The sequence below is a fragment of the Mastomys coucha genome, unplaced genomic scaffold, assembly GCF_008632895.1.
Source record: "Mastomys coucha isolate ucsf_1 unplaced genomic scaffold, UCSF_Mcou_1 pScaffold22, whole genome shotgun sequence".
In the NCBI taxonomy this organism is placed as follows: domain Eukaryota; kingdom Metazoa; phylum Chordata; class Mammalia; order Rodentia; family Muridae; genus Mastomys; species Mastomys coucha.
The window spans coordinates 258,525,473-258,547,180 of record NW_022196905.1 but is presented as its reverse complement, the minus strand read 5'-3'; the positions used below and the strand labels follow the sequence as shown (position 1 = coordinate 258,547,180).

The 21,708-nt window shown below is 50.7% G+C and overlaps 2 protein-coding genes across 3 annotated transcripts in view; one reads left to right on the top strand and one right to left on the bottom strand.

Moving 5' to 3' along the window:
* Kiaa0513 (KIAA0513 ortholog) overlaps positions 1-1,049 on the bottom strand; it is a 59,432-nt gene extending 58,383 nt beyond the window's left edge. The window contains exon 1 of the mRNA XM_031341574.1: positions 508-1,049. The gene's annotated coding sequence lies outside the window, so the exon portion shown is untranslated. The remainder of the gene's footprint in view (positions 1-507) is intronic.
* Positions 902-18,922, top strand: Zdhhc7 (zinc finger DHHC-type palmitoyltransferase 7). 2 transcript variants are annotated; one of them, XM_031341578.1, is made up of 8 exons: positions 902-1,280; positions 8,825-8,909; positions 12,523-12,853; positions 13,785-13,909; positions 15,154-15,250; positions 15,671-15,752; positions 16,673-16,803; positions 17,311-18,922. In XM_031341578.1, exons 3-8 carry the CDS (start codon positions 12,539-12,541, stop codon positions 17,485-17,487), a joined length of 927 nt encoding a protein of 308 aa, XP_031197438.1. In that variant the 5' UTR covers positions 902-1,280; positions 8,825-8,909; positions 12,523-12,538; the 3' UTR covers positions 17,488-18,922. The 2 variants fall into 2 exon arrangements, with proteins under 2 accessions (XP_031197438.1, XP_031197437.1); XM_031341577.1 differs by having other exon boundaries at positions 1,040-1,280; positions 17,439-18,922.
* Positions 18,923-21,708: the final 2,786 nt, after the last annotated feature.

Below are 21,708 nucleotides of genomic sequence, written 5' to 3'. Positions count from 1 at the left end.
AGCCTCCTGAGTGCTGGGACTTAGATGTTCACCTCCATGCCTAGTCTTTTTGCTTTTGTTTTTTTTTTCGAGACAGTGTTTCTCTGTATATCCCTGGCTGTCCTGGAACTCATGCTGTAGACCAGGTTGGCCTCGAACTCATAAATCCGCCTGCCTTTGCCTCCCAAGTGCTGGGATTAAAGGCGTGTGCCATCACCGCCCTGCTCACGCCTAGTCTTAAAAGTTGTAATTTTGTTAAAGTTAATTTAATGTACCCTTACTTCCAAGAATCTAGCTCGAATAGCAGTTTCTGGACACGGAGACGGGAAACCCAGCGAGGGTGGCGCGTAGACTCCAATGGGCTAGATCCCTAAGCTGTCATTAGTATTTTTAGTATTACAGCACATCCTGCGTTTGCTAGTTTAACTACCAAACACTTCTCCGTCCTGGACAAATTGTGCAACGTCTGTCCGGGGACCCAAGAGACAGGGGGCGTGTGTGGGGGGGTTCTAAAACACTCGTTTCTACCTCTGCAAAACTCAGGCCGATCATCAGGAAGGGGTCGCAGCGCCGCTCCAGAGACCTGGGCGTGGAGCTGTGCAGGCCTGGACCCAGGCGTCGCGTCTCCAGTCCGGGGCGCTTCCTCCGGCTCCCAAACACCCTCTGGCTCAGCTGCTCCCACCCCCGCGCCTCCATCTTCCATCTCCGTAGTTTTCCCTCCTCTACCTGGCACAGGTCAGCCTAGAGAGAGAATATGAGTCGCCACTAACTTCATCTATGGTGCGGTGCGGCGGGTGGCTTTATCGGGTGAGTGCACTTGAATGGCGACGCGGCGTGGCCCTCGAGGCGCCCCGTAGGCACTGAGTTTCTCTTCCGGGCCACCCTTCCCGGGGATCTCCGTTTAGTAGTCTTGCAGTAAATGCTGCTGCCTCTTCTCCAAGAATCGCCGAGTTTTTTGGAAGCTCAGTCTTGGACGAAATCGCCGTAGCCTCCTCACGAGCCTCCTCCCGGAAGCCCCGGGCGACGCGGCCGGAAGGACGCAGGCGCAGCGTCATGACCTCGCCGGGTCTAGTTCCGGGGTCGTTCTGCTTGGCTGTTCCACTTCGGCGTCAGGCTCCCGCTTCTGCTGAGCTGCTGTCTCTCGCACACCGGCCCGACCGGACCGAGCTGAGCGTAACCGAGCGGATCCGGGTCCCCCCGGCCCGGCCATGAGCGCTACCGCATGATGCGTCGCCGCCCGCGCCGTTGCAGCCGCCGGCCGCGAGGAGCCGCAGCACTGGGCGACCCCGCCCGGGCCTCGGGTGAGTGCAGTGAGAGCGGCGGCCGCGACCCCAGGAGGCTCCTCGCGGCCTCCGCGCTCCAGTCCCCTCGGGGGTCTCATGGCTTCTCTGCAGACTCCGCAGAATCGGGCCCCATTTGCACCTGCAGCTTTTTGCCTGACCTTGGGCGCGACAGCCCGCTTCAGAGCCAAGCTTTCTCTGTAGCTAATATCAGGGTTGCTGTCATAAAGTGGTGTCACCGTCTGTGAGCTGTGAAGTTTTTATAGTCGTGCTTTGTCGCAGGTCTGTCTTCTCCAGTCCTCTGTCGTCTCTCTTTAACAGGACTCTTCTATTCTTTGCCGGTCTTCCTCCTGCCCCTGGTTACCTGGTCTTAGGAGGGAGGGTAGTTACCCGGAAGGGCATCTGGGATAAGCAGGTCAGCTTTCAGGGCAATAAGGTTCAACTCTATTGAGCTGTCATCATTTCTAGAACTAAGTCCCTTCTAGCTATTAAATAGGCACATTTTATTAGCTCGTGAACAGCCACTTTAGTGTGGCAATTAAATTGGAGTAATGAGAGTTGCAGCTGTCTGCTCTATAGCGGCTTTCACTGTTGTATGTGGTGGTGTCCAGATCTAAGCTACAGTCGGCTTTGCAATCCCTTCAATGAATACACTTGTGTCTATTTTACTGGCTTGGGAGAGAGGTCATTTATATTTCTCCGTAAATGTGCCCATCACATGACTCTGATTTTTCCAAAGTTGTTTATAACTTTTTACTTAATGCTACGTTTAGGAAAACAAAAAACAAAATACCTTGTGATACTTGCCCCTGCAGAATTAGTTAAAGAAAAAGGTTCTTGGAGGCATTTTACAAAATGGGCTAATGGTAGTGTTAACTTCAGTTTTTGAACGTTACACAAAATAGACAGGTTGGAGGTGTTGAAACTGTGTTGTGTACTTTGTGGAGTTACTGGTAAGGTGTTACTGGCTTCTGGGTTGAGGGCGGGGCGGGGGGGGGAGTGAAGAGGTAATTTCATTCAGAATTTGTTCAACAACGCTTTAACTCTTGAGTGTCCGGGTTTGGTTGGTTAGTTGATATATTAAAAAAATAAGACTCTAAGCTGGATGTAGTGGGTGCACACCTTTGTTCCCAGCACTTGAGAGGCAGAGGCAGGTTGATCTCTGTGAGTTCAAGGCCAGCCTCGTCTATGCAGTGAGTTCCAGGACAGCCGGGGTTACACAGAGAAACCCTGCCTCAAAACAACAACAAACAAATAAATTCGAACTCTGTGGCTTTACTAATCAGCATGCCTTAAAATCAAGCCCCCTTTCAAGAATGGAAGAGAAGGCAAGTATAGCCCCAGCATCCAAGAGTTAGAGGTAGAAGTGAGAGGATTGAAAGTCCAGATTTATCTCAAGCAAAGCAAAACAAGATGGGAAGTATCCATGCTAATGGGATGACCCTCAGTTCAAAAGTATATGTGAAGTGAATGGACTAGTCTAACATACAGGTAGGATTTTATACTCTCATTGAAATTATTACTTTCTCACTTGAGTGTCAGTTATTTAAGACAGTACTATAGCTATTCACCTGTAGAAAGGAGACTGGAAGTCAGGCCCTACAAAAGTGACATCTGGGTGCATTGGAAGTGGTTTTGAGTCACCCCAGAACTTCCTAGCTTCAGTACCCGCTGAGCCATGATATGTAATGATTTACTAAAGGCAGGGGTTTGTTTGTTTGTTTGTTTGTTTGGTTGGTTTGGTTTGGTTTGGTTTGGTTTTTCGAGATAGGGTTTCTCTATGTAGCCCTGGCTGTCCTGGAACTCACTCTGTAGACCAGGCTGGCCTCAAACTCAGAAATCCGCCTGCCTCTGCCTCCCAAGTGCTGGGATTAAAGGTGTGCACCACCACTGCCAGATTTAAAGGCAGCTTTTGAGGAATAGTTCTTAAAAGTAATGTTTTGATTATAAAAGTAACATATGTGCTGGGCACTGGTGGCCCATGCCTTTAATTCCAACACTTGGGAGACAGAGGCAGGCAGATCTCTAAGTTCAAGGCTAGCTTGGTCTATAGAATGAGTTCCAGGACAGCCAGGGCTACACAGAAGAGAAACCCTGTCTTGGAAAACAGAAAACAAAAACAAAACAAAAAACCCAATAACATACTTTAAGAATTTATTAATTTATTTATAAATATGTGTGTGTGTGTATAAATATGTGGGCCAGAAGAGAGCGTTGCATACCATGGAACTGGAGCTACAGGTGGTTGTGAGCTGAGAACTGAGTGAATTCAGGTCCTCTGGAAACATGGCATGTGTTCTTAACCACTGAGCCATCTCTCCAGCCTTTATACTTTTTACAGAATGCTCTAAGCACAAGAACAGAACAGAATGCATAAAATCAAAACTATCAGTCAACTTCTTATTCCTAAATTGAGCTCCAGGACAGGTGAACACTGATACCTTGCTATAGCACACTTGAGTTGGACCAGCTGAGAGTTTAAGTCCTCTGTGAGTATTGCTGAGATATGAAGTTTAGGAGGAACAATCTCACTGTTCACACTGCAAGTTGGGGTGGGGTTTTCCAAAGCCACCAGCTTGGTCACAGTTCACAGGAAGGACTCAGAGTTCACTGAAAGGGATGGCAGTTAGTTGGTTTATTACAGAAAAAGGCTGCAAATTAAATTTGGCCAGAGGAGAAGAACGGAAGCCAGGAAGAATGGTATTTGAAAGTCTCAAATACCAGCTCCTGCCATCCTCCCCTGGGACCCCAGCTCCCTTACATTGCTGTGTGACAGTGTGCATGGAGTATTGCCAACTCAGGCGTCCTCTGACACAGAGGTGTGATTGGTTAATGGCGCAATAGGAAAGCCTCCTAGCTCGCACATTGTTAGTCTTTTCAACTCTTCCTGCTTGAAGATGGAAGTCTCTGCTTTGTCATCAACTAATCGCTGTCCCCTCTAAGTTGTGGAGAACACAAAGATCAGTGAATGTGGTGGTTTGTATATGCTTGGCCCAGGGAGTGGTGCTATTAGAGGTGTGGCTTCATTGAAGGAAGGGTGTCACTGTGGGGTAGGTTTTGAGACCCTCCTCCTAGTCATGTAAGAGCCAGTCTTCTGTTTGACTTGTGAACAAGATGAACACTCAGCTCCTCCTGCACCATGCCTGCCTGGGTGCTGCCATGCTCCCACCTTGATAATAGACTGAACCTCTGAACTTGTAAGCCAGCCCCAAATAAATGTTGTCCTTCTAAGAGCTGCCTTGGTCATGGTATCTGTTCACAGCAATGGGAACCTAATGAAGACAGTGAGAGAGCTGTGTCAGTTCCAGTCCCCTTCTATCTAAAAGCCTCTGATGTAGGTAGGCTGTGGTAGTTTACGTCTGGCTCCAGAGGATAAGACAGAGAATCGCTTGGGCCCAGGAGTTTGAGGCTAGCCTCAACAGCACAGTAGACCTTCATCTGGCTTCTTCCATCTCCATGCTGCCTTTTTGCTGCTATGCTAGACCTGTGGGCAAGTATGGTTGTTGAGGGGAAAGGCCAGTGGTGCTCCACCCCTGAGGTAACTCCCTCCTAGCCTCCTGCTTCTGTGCCTGTGCCCTCCACCTTTGACCTTTGTGGCCTGGTGCTCCTACTGCTGTTTTATTGTGACTAAGTATTTATTTATTTATTTATTTATTTATTTATTTTGGTTTTTTTCGAGACAGGGTTTCTCTGTATAGCCCTGGCTGTCCTGGAACTCACTCTGTAGACCAGGCTGGCCTCGAACTCAGAAATCCGCCTGCCTCTGCCTCCCAAGTGCTGGGATTAAAGGCGTGCGCCACCACCGCCCGGCATGACTAAGTATTTAAAAGACACTTCTAGAAAGATTAAATAGGGTTACTTACTGCTTGCAGTGTATAGAGCCCTTGCAGATGTGTTGACACTTGGCTTTGGTTGGATGTGTCTATATTTTCTTCAAGGTTAATAGTTTTTAGACTTAGTAATTAGAGGAGAAAATAATAGGTGGGAGGCCAGCCCCACACTGGTAACTGCGCACTGGAGTGAAGAATACTTCAGAAGCACTTTCCATGTGCACTGTTCTAGGTCATAGAGGTTTGTCTCCCTTTGAAGCTGTCCCCACCCTGACTTAGGTGCCCTTCTCACCTGGCTGGTGACATAGCCAGGAAGCGTGTTAGAGGCATAGGTTTACTCCTCCACAGGGAGGAGTCTGCTGCCCTGATGATGCCCCTCTGAATGCCCAGGGTTTCTGCCTCATCTTAAGGAGTTCTATATGTTCCCTCACTCTGAATCTGCTGCTGGGTCTCCATGGGACCTGGGCAACTCCAAGTTCTCAGTGACTCAGGTTTTAAGCACTTGCTTCTCCCTCCTGGACTCTGTTTTGTAACTCCAGACTAAGTCTTGCCTTTTTTATTTATTTTTTTTATTTTTTATTTTTTATTTTTTTGGTTTTTCGAGACAGGGTTTCTCTGTGTAGCCCTGTCTGTCCTGGAACTCACTCTGTAGACCAAGCTGGCCTTGAATTCAGAAATCAGCCTGCCTCTGCCTCCCAAGTGCTGGATTAAAGGTGTGTGCCACCACTGCCTGGAAGGTCTTGCCTTTAACACCTACTTTTCTGTCACCAGCTCTTTGCTAGCCTACCACCTCCTTCTTGAGCCCTGGCAGGGCCTTTGGACAGAGAGACCAGCCCCTTACAGTGCTTTCTGAGCATGGTAGGTTCTCCGCATTCTGTTCTTTCTCTTCCTTGGCTCCACAGCTGTCCCTGAACCTCCCTGCACGTGGCCTCCCAGCCTGCCTCTTGAAGAGTGGGCTGCTTTAGTCTCCGCTCACCTACATCTTTCCAGACCCTTCGTCTGGTGTCCAAAGGCTCTTGTATTGGGGTTTGCTTACTTGAGAAAGGGTCTCTTTGCAGCCAGTTCTGTGAGACCTGTAACTTGCAGTGAGACTAGATTGGTTTTGAACTTGGAGTGATCTCCTCTCTGTTCCTGGGTGCCGGAATTAAGGCATGCACTGCAACCTCCAACGTACATTTTAGCAAGTTCCCAGCTTGCCACCATCTTGGTCTGAGGGAGGACCGTGACACTACCCACCCTCCAGGCCATGCAGCCACTGAGTTATTGAATTAGCTGGGCTTTCTGCTTTGCTCAGTCTGTGACAGCGGTTTAGTGCAGAACCTTCTGTCTGCACACTTAGCACTGTTCTCCATCTCCAACATCTCTGTGACATGGGGACATACAGTCTCTAACTTACCTTTTAGAGAGTGCACAGTGACTTCTTTTCAGCATTGAGGACCTGCACTGTGCATGCTCCGTGAAGGGATCTGTAGGTCTGCTGCCTTGGATCACTTGAGAGTTGTGGATATGAGATTTCCTCAGGGCTAGGCAAGCCTTCCACCCTCTAACAGTTGTCTTTTTCCTTGCCCTCTCTCTCCTTTGTGGCTTCATTCCCTGAGCCTACACACGTGGGCTCCCTTCCTTCAGAAGTAGAACTGGTGTGAGCCTGTACCACTTTGATGGCCATAAGACAAATTCAAAGCAAGGACAAAAGTAAAGGGCCTCTGGGATAAGCCTTATCTCATGCTCAATCCAGTGGCTTAGTCGGCTTACTTGGCATCTGTTCTTTTTGGGAGAAATGTGGCACAGCCATAGCAAGGTGCCGTGGACAAAGAGAAGCTCTTCTTTAAGGTAGGGAGATCAAGAGTGCTTCTGCTAGTATGAAAGGAGGGGACCCTGGGGAAATTAAAAATTGAAGCTTCCTCTTCTCCCTCTAGCTTTAGATGCCTCTCTCTTGACTACAGTGAAAGTTTGCTTTTTCCTTGCCTAGCATGTATGAGGCCCTAGAAAAGAGTTGTAATCTTAGCAGTCAGCGGCCCCAGGCTTTTAGCAGTTTACTGAAAGTGCCAGGACAAGGTCCCTGGTGGTGTCGTGAGCTTTGTTTGTGGTGGCTGACTGCTCCAGCCCTCCTGGTTCCTTCCCTGCCCTGCCTCTTCCCTGAAATCTGAAATGCTCATGTTCCCAGTGCTCCAGGGTCTGTGGTGTGTTTACCTGTCTCTTTTCTCCCCATGCTGCTGTGGCCTCCCACTCTAAGTCAGAGCCATGGTTGGCTGCTGGGTACCTTTTGGGCCTGCCCTGCAGACACGCCATGGTCAGTGAGCCTATGTCATCTCTCCTCAGCAGCCAGCAGTTCCCACGTCCCAGAGGCCAGTGGGCCCTGTCGGTCCTCACTGCCTTGCTCCTTTTCCCGTGACTGTGCTGTGATCCCTCAGGCCCCACTCTTCCTGCCCTCTGCTCATCTTTGCTTGGGTGAGAGGAGCCAATAGGCTCCTGGGTGACAGTTTTCCCCTGCCAAGCTCACCCTGCCTTGATGTCAATTACTGTTTGTTTGCTACCTCTTCAGAACGCCTGTCCTCTTACCTGAGTTTTGGTGCCTGAGCAGGGCCCTCTCATGTGTTGTGCCCCTCCCACTTCATGTCTATCAGGTTGCCACGTGGCCAGTCATCTTTCTGGATCACTCTGGTTCCCAGCCAGAGGATCTATCACTATCTCTTCCTGATCCCTGTGCTCTTGGTTTGGGATCAGTCAATCAGCACATTGTTTGGGAACCTTGCAGATGGAACTTCGGTCTTGAGCCTTCCATCTCTGGGTTTTGTAAAGGGGCTAGTACTTGGATGCCCAGCCCCAGGTGATGAGGTGCGTCTCTGTCTGCTGCAGAGGTCTGCTTTGTTTCTGTATGTAGGGCACTGGGTTTGTGACTACAGCACCCCCGCGATCAGCTCAGTGTGAGGCCAGGGTCCCAGGCAAGCACTCAGGGGCATTACAGGGTTAGATGTCACATCCCTGGTCCTTAGTAGAACCCATCACCAAAAGATACTGATTTTTGAGTTCCTTCTGCTTATGTGCATATGACCACAGAGGTGGAAGTCACAGTTGAGTAAATGGAAGGCAGCTTTGGCTCATGAATGTATGTGTACTGAAGTGTTTCTCTCCAGCTCTGCCCTAGTCCCTGCAACAGGCATGTTAGCCCTCTTCATTTCTCATGGATGCTTCACAGGGGCACAGGGAAACACATATTTATTAAAACAACTTAATGAATTTCTTTTTAGGCATAGTCTCACTATGTAGCCCAGGCTGACCTCAAACTTGAGGCAGTCCTCCTGTCTTGGCCTCCTGAGTACTGGGGATACAGCCAGATGTCACCACAGTGGGCTTCTTCGTGAACTTTGCTTTGATAAGTTCATGTACTCATGTCACTCAGCCATGGTTGGCTGTAGTATTGTGTGCCCTGGTCCTAGCTGTTATAGTTTGATAGTTTGAGCCCATGAGTTGGAGGCCACCCTGGGCAACCTATCAAACCTTATCTCAAAATCATAAATAATAAAATCAATAATTTTGTTTCCAGGGTTGATAATTTGCTTGTGATGAGAACTCCGAAGCCCAGTAATTTCTTGTTGTGGACAGTCCCAAGTGCAGAGCCACAGTGCTATTGTTGGCTGTGTGTGTGTGTGTGTGGCATCCGGGACTCACCAGCCTCTACACCATATGCTGCTCTGTCACAGCAAGTAACCTGTCATCGGGCTTCTTATCTTGCAGGCCACATCACACAGGACAGCATGCGGCTTACGGTCCTGAAAAAAAGGCACAAGTGCTCCCATGATGCTTAGAAGCAACTTGTAAGGTGAGTGTGTACCAGGTGTGTGACAGGGTCTTACACTAGCTCAGACTGACTTTGAACTGACCATCCTCTTTGTCAAAGCCTCCTGAGTGCTAGGCTTGTGGTCACAAGCAACCAGAGCAGAGCTCACTGTGATGCAGCTGTGGGGTGTGGGACAGGTAAGGTGTGTATAGTCAAGCCCAGAGGTAGCTGCAGGCTGAGGCCTCCCTTTCCACCTATCTGCTTGCCTTTGCCCCAGGGAGGAATCTGCTGATTGACTCCTTAGCTTTTGGCCAGTAGCAGAGAGAAGAGGAAGGCTGCATGCAGATGTGTCTGTCACCAGGGCAGATGGAGATCTTGTAATGCTCCAGGAGTCTGTGCTTTACTCACAGCGAGAACAATGAGCTTTACTCTGTGTAGAGTACAGGCTCAGGAGCAGATAAAGCCCACTAACTTGATGGACATGAAGATTCTGTCACCTCACAGACACCAGTTGTGATGGCTATTCCCAGTTGTCAACTTGACTGTATCTGGAATGAACTACAATCCAGAAATGGAGGACACACCTGTGATCCAGATCTTGAGGCTGGAAGACACAGGCTTTTGTTTTTTTGTTTTTTTTTTATTTTTATTTTTTTTTTTTTTTGGTTTTTCGAGACAGGGTTTCTCTGTATAGCCCTGGCTGTCCTGGAGCTCACCCTGTAGACCAGGCTGGCCTCGAACTCAGAAATCCACCTGCCTCTGCCTCCCAAGTGCTGGGATTAAAGGCGTGCGCCACCACGCCCGGCTGACACAGGCTTTTGATCCAGATCGTGAAACATAGTGGCCATGAAAAGCTTAGGCCCAGGCAATACATGCCTTTAATCCCAGGAGACAGAGACAAGCAGGTTCCTGAATTCAAGGCCCACCTGGGACAGAGCAAGTTCCAAGTAAAGAACAGTTTAGGTCCAGGCATGTGGTACACACCTTTAATCTGGGCCACACCTTCTGCTGAGGTCTTTATAAGGACAGTGGAGGAAGGAAGGCTACTTCTTCAAGATTCCTTCTTGTATAGAAGGCCAGCTGAAACAATTAGCTTCATGGGACTGAGCAACTACTAGATTCTTGGACTTCCCATTCATTCATATCTGCCTGTTGTTGGGTTAGTTGGACTGCAGACTGTAAGTCATTACAATAAATGACTTAATATGTAGAGACATTCCATACGTTCTGTGACGCTAGAGAACTCTGACTAATACGACAGTGTTCTCAGGGCTCCTCCAGAATTGATTGTCAAGTGTGGACCAGCAGACACTGGTGCTTGCTGTGGGACATGGCTCCTGTGGGTCATGCGGCTCAGCATCACATTTGCAGGTGGTTTCCTCACTCTCCTTTCCCATCGCACTAATGCAATGGTGAAGTGACTCGTGGTGGCGCACATTCACAGACAGCTGCAGTCCTCTGTCTTCAGTGACTGCCTTTCAGATTTAGTACAAGTCTGGCAGTACATGCTTGTCATCCTAGCACTTGGTGGGTAGAAGCTGGAGAGTCAGGAGTTTAAGGACAGCCTGAGCTATGAGACCTTGTAAAAAAGGAAAAGGAAATGATACTTGTGATGCCTAGATCTTGGGCTGTTTCCTCCCTCACTGTCCATGGATTTTGCAGATGCACTGCTTCAGGACGCGCATGTTTCACACTGCCAGCCTGATGTGCGTGTCCAAGAGTATCCTGCCATGGCTATTGTTAGGTATGCTATTCCTGTATAGCTACCCCAGGAGGAGCAGTATATCCCATGTTCTGGCAGCTCTCTTGGGACCTAAGCCAGGAAGTGCAGCAGAGTTGGCACCACTCAGTAGTCGCTGTGACCCATCTGACTTTCAGTGTATTGCTGTCTGGGGAGAGCTCAGACTGTTAAGGTGGAATTCCAACCCAAAACCTCTCGCTCCTCCATGTCAGCCAGGCTGTTTCTCACAGAGCACATCTTGCAAAGGAAACCAGGAAACAAAGGGCTCCTGGCCTGTAGATCCTTTTGGCTGGGGCCTTGATGATCCCTGGGCCCAGTTACAATTTTCCTAAAGAACTGGAAATTAGCTGAGTGTGGTGGTGCATGCCCTTAGTTCTAGCACTTTGGAGGCAGAAGTAGGCAGATCTTTGTGGGATTGAGGCCAGGCTTTGTGGGATTGAGTCCATAGGACCAGTTCTGGGTCAGCAGGGGCTACACTGTGTAATTGTTTTTTCAAAAAAAAGGGTGGGGGGGAAGATACTGGGAATCATAGGAGACTGTTTAACCAGGGGCAAGGAATTCTATCACATCTGCCTTTTTGTCCTGGTCTGTGCTGTGTTGGAACTCCTCACCCTGCCAGTAGGGATTCCCACAGGCAAGTGTGTTCCACTGCAGTTAAGAAGAAATGTGTCCAGACTTTGTTTTTTTGTTTGTTTTTTGTTGTTGTTTTGTTTTGTTTTGTTTCAAGACAGGGTTTCTCTGTGTAGCCCTGGCTGTCCTGGAACTCACTCTGTAGACCAGGCCGGCCTTGAACTCAGAAATCCGCCTGCCTCTGCCTCCCAAGTGCTGGGATTAAAGGCGTGTGCCACCACTGCCTGGCTGTGTCCAGACTTTAAAAGCCATGTAGCTGCTTCCTGGAGCCTCGAGAACACCCTTCCCTCTCCTTTGCCTACCTCGATGCTGCACCAGAGGGTTAGTTCACCCTGGTGCCATCAGTGTTTCCTCTCCATGTAACAAGGCCAAGACACAGCTGGGCTCTGCCTCCCTCCCTGTGCTTGTCCTGAGAGTTCCCACCCTTAGCAAATGCGCTAAGAGAAGACAAGCCCAGCAGGTCCAGCGCCACAGGCAGAGCAGTTCCTACTAAAGAACCTGGTTCTTGAGTTTCTCTGACCCATGCCATCTTGGCAGTCAGAGACCACAGGAAGGATGGGAAAAGTCTGGAAGTAAAAATGGACTCATGAACAGAGGAGACTTTACAAAGGTTAAAAATGATATGCTAAGCCGGGCAGTGGTGGCACACGCCTTTAATCCCAGCACTTGGGAGGCAGAGGCAGGCGGATTTCTGAGTTCGAGGCCAGCCTGGTCTACAAAGTGAGTTCCAGGACAAAACAAAAAAATGATATGCTAGAACTAGCCTATGATTGTGGAATCTAGCGGCAAAGAGGGAGCCCTCCACAGAAGCAGTCACACACCTCCATTAACCTGGGGAAGCCAGGGTGGGAGCTCAGCCTAGTGAGCCCCTAAAAGTGGGAGGACAGAATATTCTTCGACCATGCTTTCTTCCCTGTGTTGAGGAGGTGAAGAGCCCTGTCCAGAGCAAAAACAGATCCGGTCACTGGGGACAGCAGTGGGCCGGGCTGCAGTGCTGTGAGTCTGTATAGCCCCTGCCTTTCATTATCTCTTAGTGGTAGGTAACAGCTTTGCATGCACAGGTAAACCCCACAGTGTGGGGACCCACTGGATCTCACACAGCAGGACAGTGGTGAGGAAAGTGGAGACAGATCCCTTGGCTAGCTTGGTGCTTATATTCTTTTCTGCTTGGTGTCTTCGAACTGACTTTACACGTGGTGCTCTTCATGTTAAGTGTGTGCGTGTGCGCACGCGCACGCGCGCATTTTTGCCCAGGAGTCTCACCAGCTATTACTGCTTCTGCAGGGTGTGTCAGGGAATCATGCAGCCGTCAGGACACAGGCTTCGGGACATTGAGCACCATCCTCTTCTGAGTGACAATGACAATTACGACTCTGCATCCTCCTCGTCCTCCGAGGCTGACATGGCAGACAGGGTGTGGTTCATCAGAGATGGCTGTGGCATGGTCTGTGCTGTCATGACATGGCTTCTCGTCGTCTATGCAGACTTCGTGGTGACCTTCGTCATGTTGCTGCCTTCCAAAGACTTCTGGTACTCCGTAGGGAATGGAGTCCTCTTCAACTGCTTGGCAGTGCTTGCGCTGTCCTCCCACCTGAGAACCATGCTCACTGACCCGGTGGGTACCCAGTCTCTCCAGCTTAGAGTGTTCGCACGGCCTGATGCTGTGAGGGAGCAGTACATAGCGTTGGCACAGATGAGCGCACACATGAGGAGTGTGCTGGGCCATCTCTGGAGCAGGCTCCCATTGGGTTGAGAGTTGGCTGCTTCTCAGAAACACCCTTTTTGTAGCTTCCCCAGATCCAGGGCAGATGGGCAGGGCTTCCTTCTGCAGGGGCAATCTGAAGCCCACGTGAGAGCACTCCCTCCAGGCAGCCAGTGCAGGCTGTGAGGCCACATGTTGATTCTATGAAAGTTCTCAGCTTCTTCATAGCACTACCTAGGATCCTGCCTGGCATGGATTCCTGGTCTGTACATACCATGCTTGTGTCTGCCAGGTAAGTGTCGAAATGTTAGGAAGGCTAAAAACCGCTGCTGTAAGCTTATGTTGCCTTCTAAGATGGAGTCAAGGCTCCCTGGCCTCAGGCTGCCTCCCTGCTGTGTTAGAATCCACAGCAGGCCTTTGCTTTCTCTCCTGACTCACAGTGGCCTTGGCTAGTCTACACACGGGACCAAAGCTGTGTCACAGACCTCATCCTATGGTGCACTGTCTGCCAGTGACCTGGGTTAGTCTGTGAGGCCTCTGACCATACAAACTCCCTTCCTCAAACTCAGCACACTCAGGCTTCAGGAGCCTTTTGTTTTCCTGAAACAGAGTCTCACCGTGTAGCCCAGGCTGGCCTCAAACTCAGCCATCTTCCTGCATCTGCCTCCCCATTGCTGGGATTATGGCATATTTTATAGATTTTGTTGTTGTTGTAGGTGGGGGAGTTAAGACAGGGTAGTCCAGTGTTGCCCTAGGTAGCCTGGAACCACTAGGTAGATCAGGCTGGCCCGAGCCTTGTTTTTTGTGTCCTTTCACCCAACCTGAACTCAATCTGTGTGCACAGGGAGCTGTCCCCAAAGGCAACGCCACGAAGGAGTACATGGAGAGCTTGCAGCTGAAGCCGGGCGAAGTGATCTACAAGTGCCCCAAATGTTGCTGCATCAAGCCAGAGCGTGCCCACCACTGCAGGTATGGCCTCTACCTTCAGCAGAGCCCAGGCGGTACCTGTAGTCCCACGGGACTTTTCAAACAGGACAGGAGACGAGCTGGACAACAGTCAGAGGAAGTAACAAGGTGTCCGTTTGTTTTCCTGGCCCGGCATATGAATTTTGTAGCCAGAGAATTAAGCCTCTTTATGCTTGCTGCCCCTCATGTGTGGCAGGATCTGCTGACCAAATGCAGGCTCCTGTAGGCACACTTTTTGACTGACACTGGTTAATGAGAAAGAGGAGCAACAGTCCAGCCCACAAACAGGTGCCTTTTGAATGTCAGCCTCTCCTTGGCTCCCTCTACTGGCCTTTGCTTCAGTCTGTCATTTCCCTGCTGTGCCAGGATAGATTTTAGGCTACTGTTCCTTGGGGTGCTGATATTAGGTGTGTGTGAACCTGGGATACTTATCCATTCCTGGAAATCTCTTGGGATTCCCTGTCCTTGGACTGAGTCCCTGTGTGTGCACAAAGATGGAGTGTGACCTCCCCTTGAGGTTATCTTCCTCTTGAAGGGTTGGACTTTGCAGGAGAAGCAAGTGAATGGTGCAGGACCATTCAAAGATCTACAGGGAGGAAAAACAACACAGTAGGCCTTGTCACCTGTGGCTGTGGAGAAACTGTGGGAAGATGTTATTTTCCCAGCTAGGACAGAGGTGGAGTAGAACAGAGCAGTGGCCTTGGGCTGGGGGTGGCAGTAGAGACTGACTGGCTGTCCAGATTCCTTTTGAGTGGTCAGCAAGTGCAGGAGTCACTGCATTGTGCATTTAAAATGATCTGCTGTGGCAGGGAGCCTACTCCTCAGGTCCAGTGGAGATGAGCTGGGAGTGGCTTAGAAGCTGTTAGGTTGGCAGGTGCATTGGGGGACATGCAAAAAACAAAAAAACCTAGGTTTGGCAGTGGTGTAGTTATATTGTGGAGTCTAGCATGGCCAAGTACTTACTGGATGCAGTCAGCGATGGAAGCTTTCAAAGTGCAGCTGGCAGGAAAGTTAGGCAAGAACAGGAAAAAACAGTGTAGGAAAAAGTAGAATACAGGCTTGCAATCCTAGCACTGAGGAGGCGGAGGCAAGAGAATTGTCATGAGTTTGATGCCAGCCTATGCTACATAGATACTTATCATAGGTGTTGTGCAGAGATGTCCCCAGCCTGTCCTACCTTGGATTTCATTTGGTGTCACTGATGTCCCCAGAACACAAGGTATTGAAAAGTGTACTCTCCTTTGCAGTATTTGCAAGAGATGCATTCGAAAGATGGACCATCACTGCCCGTGGGTGAACAACTGCGTAGGGGAGAAGAATCAGAGGTTCTTCGTGCTCTTCACCGTGAGTGCACATGTTTTCTGGAGACGCATTGACCTGGAGGTTCTGAGAGTTGAACCTGCTGGAGTTGGGGGAGGTATTTAGCCATAGCTAGCGCCTGTGTTGTCACATGCAGAGCACAATCCAGGGTGACCATGCCACTTGTCTATTACATCACCTCTTGGCTGTAGGGTTGTCTGTCCCTCTGCCACCATTGTCATCCATAGGGCCTCCCTCACTCACAGAGCTCATTTCCCCTCTGCTTATTTGTCAAGTGGCTGTTGGGCTTGCTCCACTGTGGTCTGATCGGCTGCTGCTGCCCACAGTTCACTCCTCCATGCCAACTCTCCCCGTTGGGGGTGGGAGGTGTGTGTGAGCTCTGCCAGCCCCTGCTTCTAGGATGACAGCTTGTTGGAAACAGCTAATCCATCTCCCTCCTTCTAGATGTACATAGCTCTGTCTTCAGTCCATGCTCTGATTCTCTGTGGGCTTCAGTTCATCTCCTGCGTCCGAGGACAGTGGACAGGTAACTAAGACTCTGAGAGTACTGCAGTGTGGGGAGGCCCAAGGAGAGCTGGGCTCCTGGATGGGAGGGAAGCCTTAATCCAATAACCTGAGGTTGGCTTGTTTTGTTTTGAAACAGGGTCTCACTTTGTAGTCTAGGTTGGCCTTGAACTCAGGGATGATTCTTCTCCCTCAGCTTCCCTAGTGTTGGGGTAATAGGTATAAGCCACTATTCCAGTAAAGAGTTAACATTTCTTAAGGTCAGAATGTGGCAGCTTCATCCCTGCCAGCCTGCTCATTTGCTGATACCTCACTCAGTGCATGGCCAGCTTGTGATAAATCACTTCAGCTACTTGCAGACTTTTGACACTAGAGGCGGCAGGATTGCCACTGTAGCCATCCGTTTTGTGTTTGTTTCTGGCTAGCATAGCTTTGGCGTGGCCTGATAGGGTATCCAGACAGGTGTAGTCTAGTCAGGCATTTGTTGGCAGCTATAGAGAGACGAGTGGGGCTGAACTTGTGTGACAGTGCCTCTAGTATAGAGTGTCCCATGTAGCCACACAGTGTAGATACAGGAGGGTCCTTTCAAGACAGTCGCATACATCAGGGGACCCATGCACTGCACAGGTGGCTGAAGTAGGAGGCTCACAAGTTCAAAGCTAGCTGGGCAATTTAGTGAGACCCTATCAAAGTAAAAAGAGGGCTGGGGTATGCAGTGGAAGAAGGTAGGTGCTTGTCTGGTACTGTAAAGCCCTGGGTGTAGTCCCTAGTGCAGTAAGAAACTTGAGGGGAGGTGAGATTGCTGGCTGGCAGAGATGGGGTGGCTGTGTGCCAGCTCCTTAGAGAGTGTGAATGGGCCTCATGCAGGAGGACAGTCCTTCTAGGAAACATGTAGGGCCCCTGTAGAGTGCTGTACACTGAGCACCTCCTTCTCATTTGCAGAGTGCAGCGACTTCTCCCCTCCCATAACTGTAATCCTGTTGGTCTTCCTGTGCCTTGAGGGCCTCCTGTTCTTCACGTTCACCGCAGTCATGTTCGGCACCCAGATCCACTCAATATGCAATGATGAAACAGTGAGTGTTGTCCTGTGTCTGCAGGGGGCAGCAGGGGCCACTGTCAGCAGCAACAGCCCACATGGGCATGTGGCATCTCTGACCTTGGGCCCACAGGCCTGTGTTTACTGCTCTTTCCATTGGGGCAGCATAGTTTCTGGGCCCAGGATTGGTTTAAGTTGGTAAAACCAGGCAGGCTCCTTCCTGGTCAGAACTCAGTGGGTCTCAAAAACGTGAAGGCCCTCCCACTTTTGCAGGCCTGGGGTAGGTGCTGCCTAAATACAGATGAGTAGAAACTTGAGCAAAGTATTGGCCCCATCCAGAAGCCACTATGCCACAAGAGCCAGAGCCACTTGGCTTTGAGGCTGACCCAGGTAGACGGCAGCAGCCTATCTGTGTGAGAGACAGGGAGGAGTGCCCAGCTCCACACAGGCGTTGGAGGCCTGCAGCATGCATGTGTAGCCATGTGCAGCCACAGGCTGTCTGTGGGTCTCTTCTCACCGCTGTTCTGGCTTCTTCTGCTCCCAGGAGATCGAGAGGCTGAAGAGCGAGAAGCCCACGTGGGAGCGCAGGCTGCGGTGGGAAGGGATGAAGTCTGTCTTTGGGGGCCCTCCCTCCCTCCTCTGGATGAACCCCTTTGTTGGCTTCCGATTCAGGTGGCTGCAGATGAGGACCAGGAAAGGAGGCCCCGAGTTCTCTGTATGAGCCTTCAGAGCAGCAATGTCTGCAGACATCCATGCTTAGTGGCCTGCAAGCACAGCAGCCTTGTAGGCAGATGGAGCTGGCCAGCTGATGGGGCCATGAGCCTGGACCACGGGCCACAGGCACTTGTCATTTCTCGTGTGTACTGCCAGGAGAAGCATGCAGTCCCAGGCGGCCATCCTCGCACCATCCTGACCCTTGGGATGTCATGTGGGCCATGAGCACCCACAGGTGGAATTGCTTCTCAGTCATGAAGAAAGCCAGCACAGCAGCTGCTGGGAGTCCTGCTGGCCCATCCCCAGCACACCCTCTTACCGGAAGGAATGGGTTTCCAGAGACTCTGGCTTGGAGGCCTCTGACACCCAGCACTGAACAGTGAAAGTGGCTGCCAGAAACACTCCCTGCTGTCCCGGAACGGGCATCCTTTGACCCTTCCAGCAAGTCTGTGTGTGCTCATCCGTGTGTGTCTGTGTGGTGTGTGTGTGAGCATGTGTTAGAATCAGCAGTGTTGTTGAGGCACGTATGTGGTAGACAAGCTGTCTTTCAGACTTCAGTGTTTCAGGGAAGTGGGACGCACTGCTGGCCCTTGCTGGCCTACTATGAATGTATCCTACAGTGTCCAGATCCAAAGAACAGGCATGCCTGCGCATGGGCCCGGCCTCCTGCTTTTATTTCACTGAAAATTTAGTGTTTGAGGGCGTGGAGCTGAGGGTTTGTTGTTCCAGCCAAACTAGCAACTGCAACAGTCTCTCAACAAGGAAAGTGGTAGCCCCATGCTGAGGCCCAGCACTGGGGCAGGGCCCGTGGGGAGCTCAGCATGAGAAGCAAGCCACTTGGGCCCCTTTGGGCAGGTGCTGCAGGGTGCCTGAGCTGTCAGAGTGGTGACGTGTGACTATTTCTCTACCCATGGCACTGCAGTCAGTGGAGCCTTGGTGCGTGTGGGCTTAGCATTCTGTCAGTACACAAACAGCTCCCCTCAGGGGACTTGCCTTAAACTCTGGTTGTTCCTTTGCTGCTGGGTGAGAGCAGTCTGACAGAGGCTGGGGACTTCCTGAGAGTCTTCTCCCATGCAGACACCAGTGTTTGCCTTCTGGGACTAGCTGCCTTTCTGTCCCTGGGACACCATGACTGTTCTTTCAGTGTCAGTCGCTTGTACCCTGCCCTCATCTGGGCTCCTATGCTACTGAGGTGAACCCCAGGGACCTGAGCCTAGCCCTCATGCAGTGAGCAAACTATGGGGCCCGAGTCCCTGCAGAGGGATATCGTGGCCTCAGATTGTCTCTGCATTCCTTTGCACATGTGTCTGGGCATGTAGGCTCTGGTGGTCTCACCCTCCAGTGTGGAGTCTGTGGTGGTGAATCCAAGCTGAGTATACTTGACTTTTCAATTCCTCAGTGTGATTTTATATGAAATAAAAGTAACCCGTGCACAGTTGTCACCCTCCTGCAGCCCTGTTCTTCCTGGGTAGCCTACCTTGCTTTTCCAGGACCTGCTATGTGCCTGCGAGGGGACCTGGGCATCTGGGTACAACTCCCAGTGTCACCTGGGTAGATGTTGCCTGGCTAGGATCTTACCCTAAGACCCCTTAACTTTCTCTGAATTAACTTTGGGGAATTTTTAAAATGTGCTTTAAAATAAAACTGGCTCCGAGCACAGGAGCTGCTGACCATAACCTCAACCTTTGCATGAGAAGGAATCCAAAATGGCCTCTTCGTCTGCACAGCCTTGGGGTGATGTGCCCATGCCACCCTGTGGGGGGATGCCTTGGTCCCCAGTGCAGCCCTGACCCTGAGGCACTCAGCTATGACCCTGTCTGAGCCCAAGGATACAGACTCCAAAGGGAATACATGGTGACCCCACAGCCTCGTGGCTGCTTAGATCAGAAGGACGGGCAGTCTGGGCTGTTGGAAAGGCAGCAAGGGTTAGTCTTCTAACAGCGCAGGTGGCTTTCTAGAAAGTCAAGGAGGTTGTAGGCAGGTACCCACACAGGATCACGGTGGCAGCATCCCTTTGCTTTCTGTTGGCTTGGGACTGGCTGCCTGTGTCCCTCTCCTTAGTAGTACACACCTTCATTGTGCAGTTCAGACTATGAGACGGATATTTTGTTGCTCAAGATGAGAGGTCTGTGAGTAAGCAGGACCTAGCTCCTCCTGGTCAGGTCACCATGTCCTCTGCCCCACCCCTTTCTGCCCCTGGATACCTCTCCTGGTACAGCCAGCTGTCCCCAGACTCCTGGATCCAATCTGCTTGAGAGTCATATCTTCTAGATCCTCTGTAACTAGTGGTAGCGGTGCACACTTTTAATCCCAGCATTTGAGAGACAGAGGCAGGCTGAGCTCTGTGAGTCGGAGGCTAGCCTGGTCTACAGAGCAAGTTCCAGGTCATCCAGAGCTACACAGAGAAGCCCCGTCTTAAAGAACCAAAAGTAAAAAGATTGCTGTAAAACAAGTAGACAAACGGTATGTTGTCCCCAAATCCTCAGCCCCCTCACCATCCCAACTCCCACTGCTGCTATCCAGGGGCTCCACCTATACAGTAACATTTAACCTTGCTTGTCTTGTCCTGTGCTGCCCCCTTGGGATCCTCCCCCCACACACACACTTGGTCCTGGGGAATGTCTAAGTGCACACCTGCCTCTGCTTTCTTTCCTCTGGCTTGTGAGTCAAGTTTGGGGCTACCTACACCCACCATTGCCTGCCCCTCCACAACACTATTTTCTTTTGTAATCTTCCAGAATCCCCCTCAGCTCTATCTTCCAAGTCCTCTCAAGTATTTTGTTATTTGTCTTTAGACAGGGTATTACTTTGTAACCCTGGCTAGCCCAGAACTTGTGGATTAGGCTGGGCCCATACTCACAGAGATCCACCAGCCTCTGCCTCCCAGTGCTGAGATTAAGATGTACACCACCACCAGTCTGAGGCTGTTAAGAATCCCTGTGTGGCCCAGGCTCCTGCCTCCACCTTTTGCGTGCTGGGGTTACAGGTGTGTACCACTGTCTCCAGCATTTTTTCAGAGGTTTCTTTTGGGCTCGTGGCAGTTTTCAGACCCCGGGGCTTGTAGTGTTCTTTCTGTACCACAGGACAGGGCATCTGGGGTCCGCCGTAGAGGTGGCACTGGCACAGGCCTTGGCCCCGTCTTGTCCTCTGTTCTCTCCTTCAGTCCTGTGCTTTCTGGCTGCCGCTGCAGCCTCTTCCTCAAGTCCTGGGGTAGGGACACTGAGGGGCCAGTGGGGGTGGAAACCCTTGATTTCCAGAGTAAACTGCCTCCCTCCTCTGTGTCAAAGAGCAAAGCCCTGGTGCCTGATATCTTACTGAGTCCTCCCAAGCCACTTCATTCAGAAACTGGAGGTGGGGGACAGGGGTAGGGGGACTCCCTAGTCGTGGAGAGGTAGCATAGCCAAGGCAGCAGGTTCAGTGTTTTCCCAGCATGCCCTGTCAGGTTGCGGGCATCATTCTAGGCACTACTCAGGACCCAAGCAGGACAGTGGCGCTCACTGAAAACACGGCTCAGTTGGTAAAAAAAAAAAAAAAAGAACCCATGTAAAACAAACAAAAAAGCCCTGCTGGGCATGATGGTACCCAGATGAAATCTCAGTACTGGGGAGGTGGATCCCTGAGGCCTGCTGGCCAGCCAGCCTCACCTACTCAGGTAAGCCTCAGGATGGTGAGAGACCCCTGCTTCAAAAGCAAGATGAAGCCATGAGAGGTGGGTCTGTACATAAAGGCACCTGCCACCAAGTCTAATGACCGGAGTTTGATCCCTGGGACCTACCTGATAGAACTGACAGTAATTGTCCTCCAGCTTCCATACACATGCTGTGATGTGTGTATATGCCTCCCTCCCACATGAGTGAATTACAGTAATTTTAAGGAAAACCCCCAAAGGCCAATAGTACATGCTGAAGGGGTGGGTACATCCCAGCCTCTGGGGACAAGCAGGAAGAAAAGAAAGTGGGCTCTACAGAGCTAGGTGGTGGCCACCAGGGGGCGCCAGGAGACAGCAAATGCCTGCATTCTGTTCAGGACCCCCCCCCCCCAAAGTTTTCTCTTTTTTTAAAAATGTGTTTATGTATGTGGATGTGTGTCATGCGTGTGGGTGCCTGCAGAGGCCAGAGAGAATGTGGGGTCTGTTAGAGATGGAGTTACCTGACTGATGTGGAAGCTGAGATCCCCCCAGGTCCTCTAAGAGAGCTGCAAGTGCTCTTAACTAAACCAGGCCTGCAGA

Excerpts from the sequence above, each read along its gene's own strand:
- Zdhhc7 (XM_031341577.1), top strand. The coding sequence starts at position 12,539 with ATGCAGCCGTCAGGACACAGGCTTCGGGACATTGAGCACCATCCTCTT. Across the intron at positions 12,854-13,784 it reads GAACCATGCTCACTGACCCG|GGAGCTGTCCCCAAAGGCAA; the intron begins GTGGGTACCCAG and ends CTGTGTGCACAG. Across the intron at positions 15,251-15,670 it reads GGTTCTTCGTGCTCTTCACC|ATGTACATAGCTCTGTCTTC; the intron begins GTGAGTGCACAT and ends CCCTCCTTCTAG.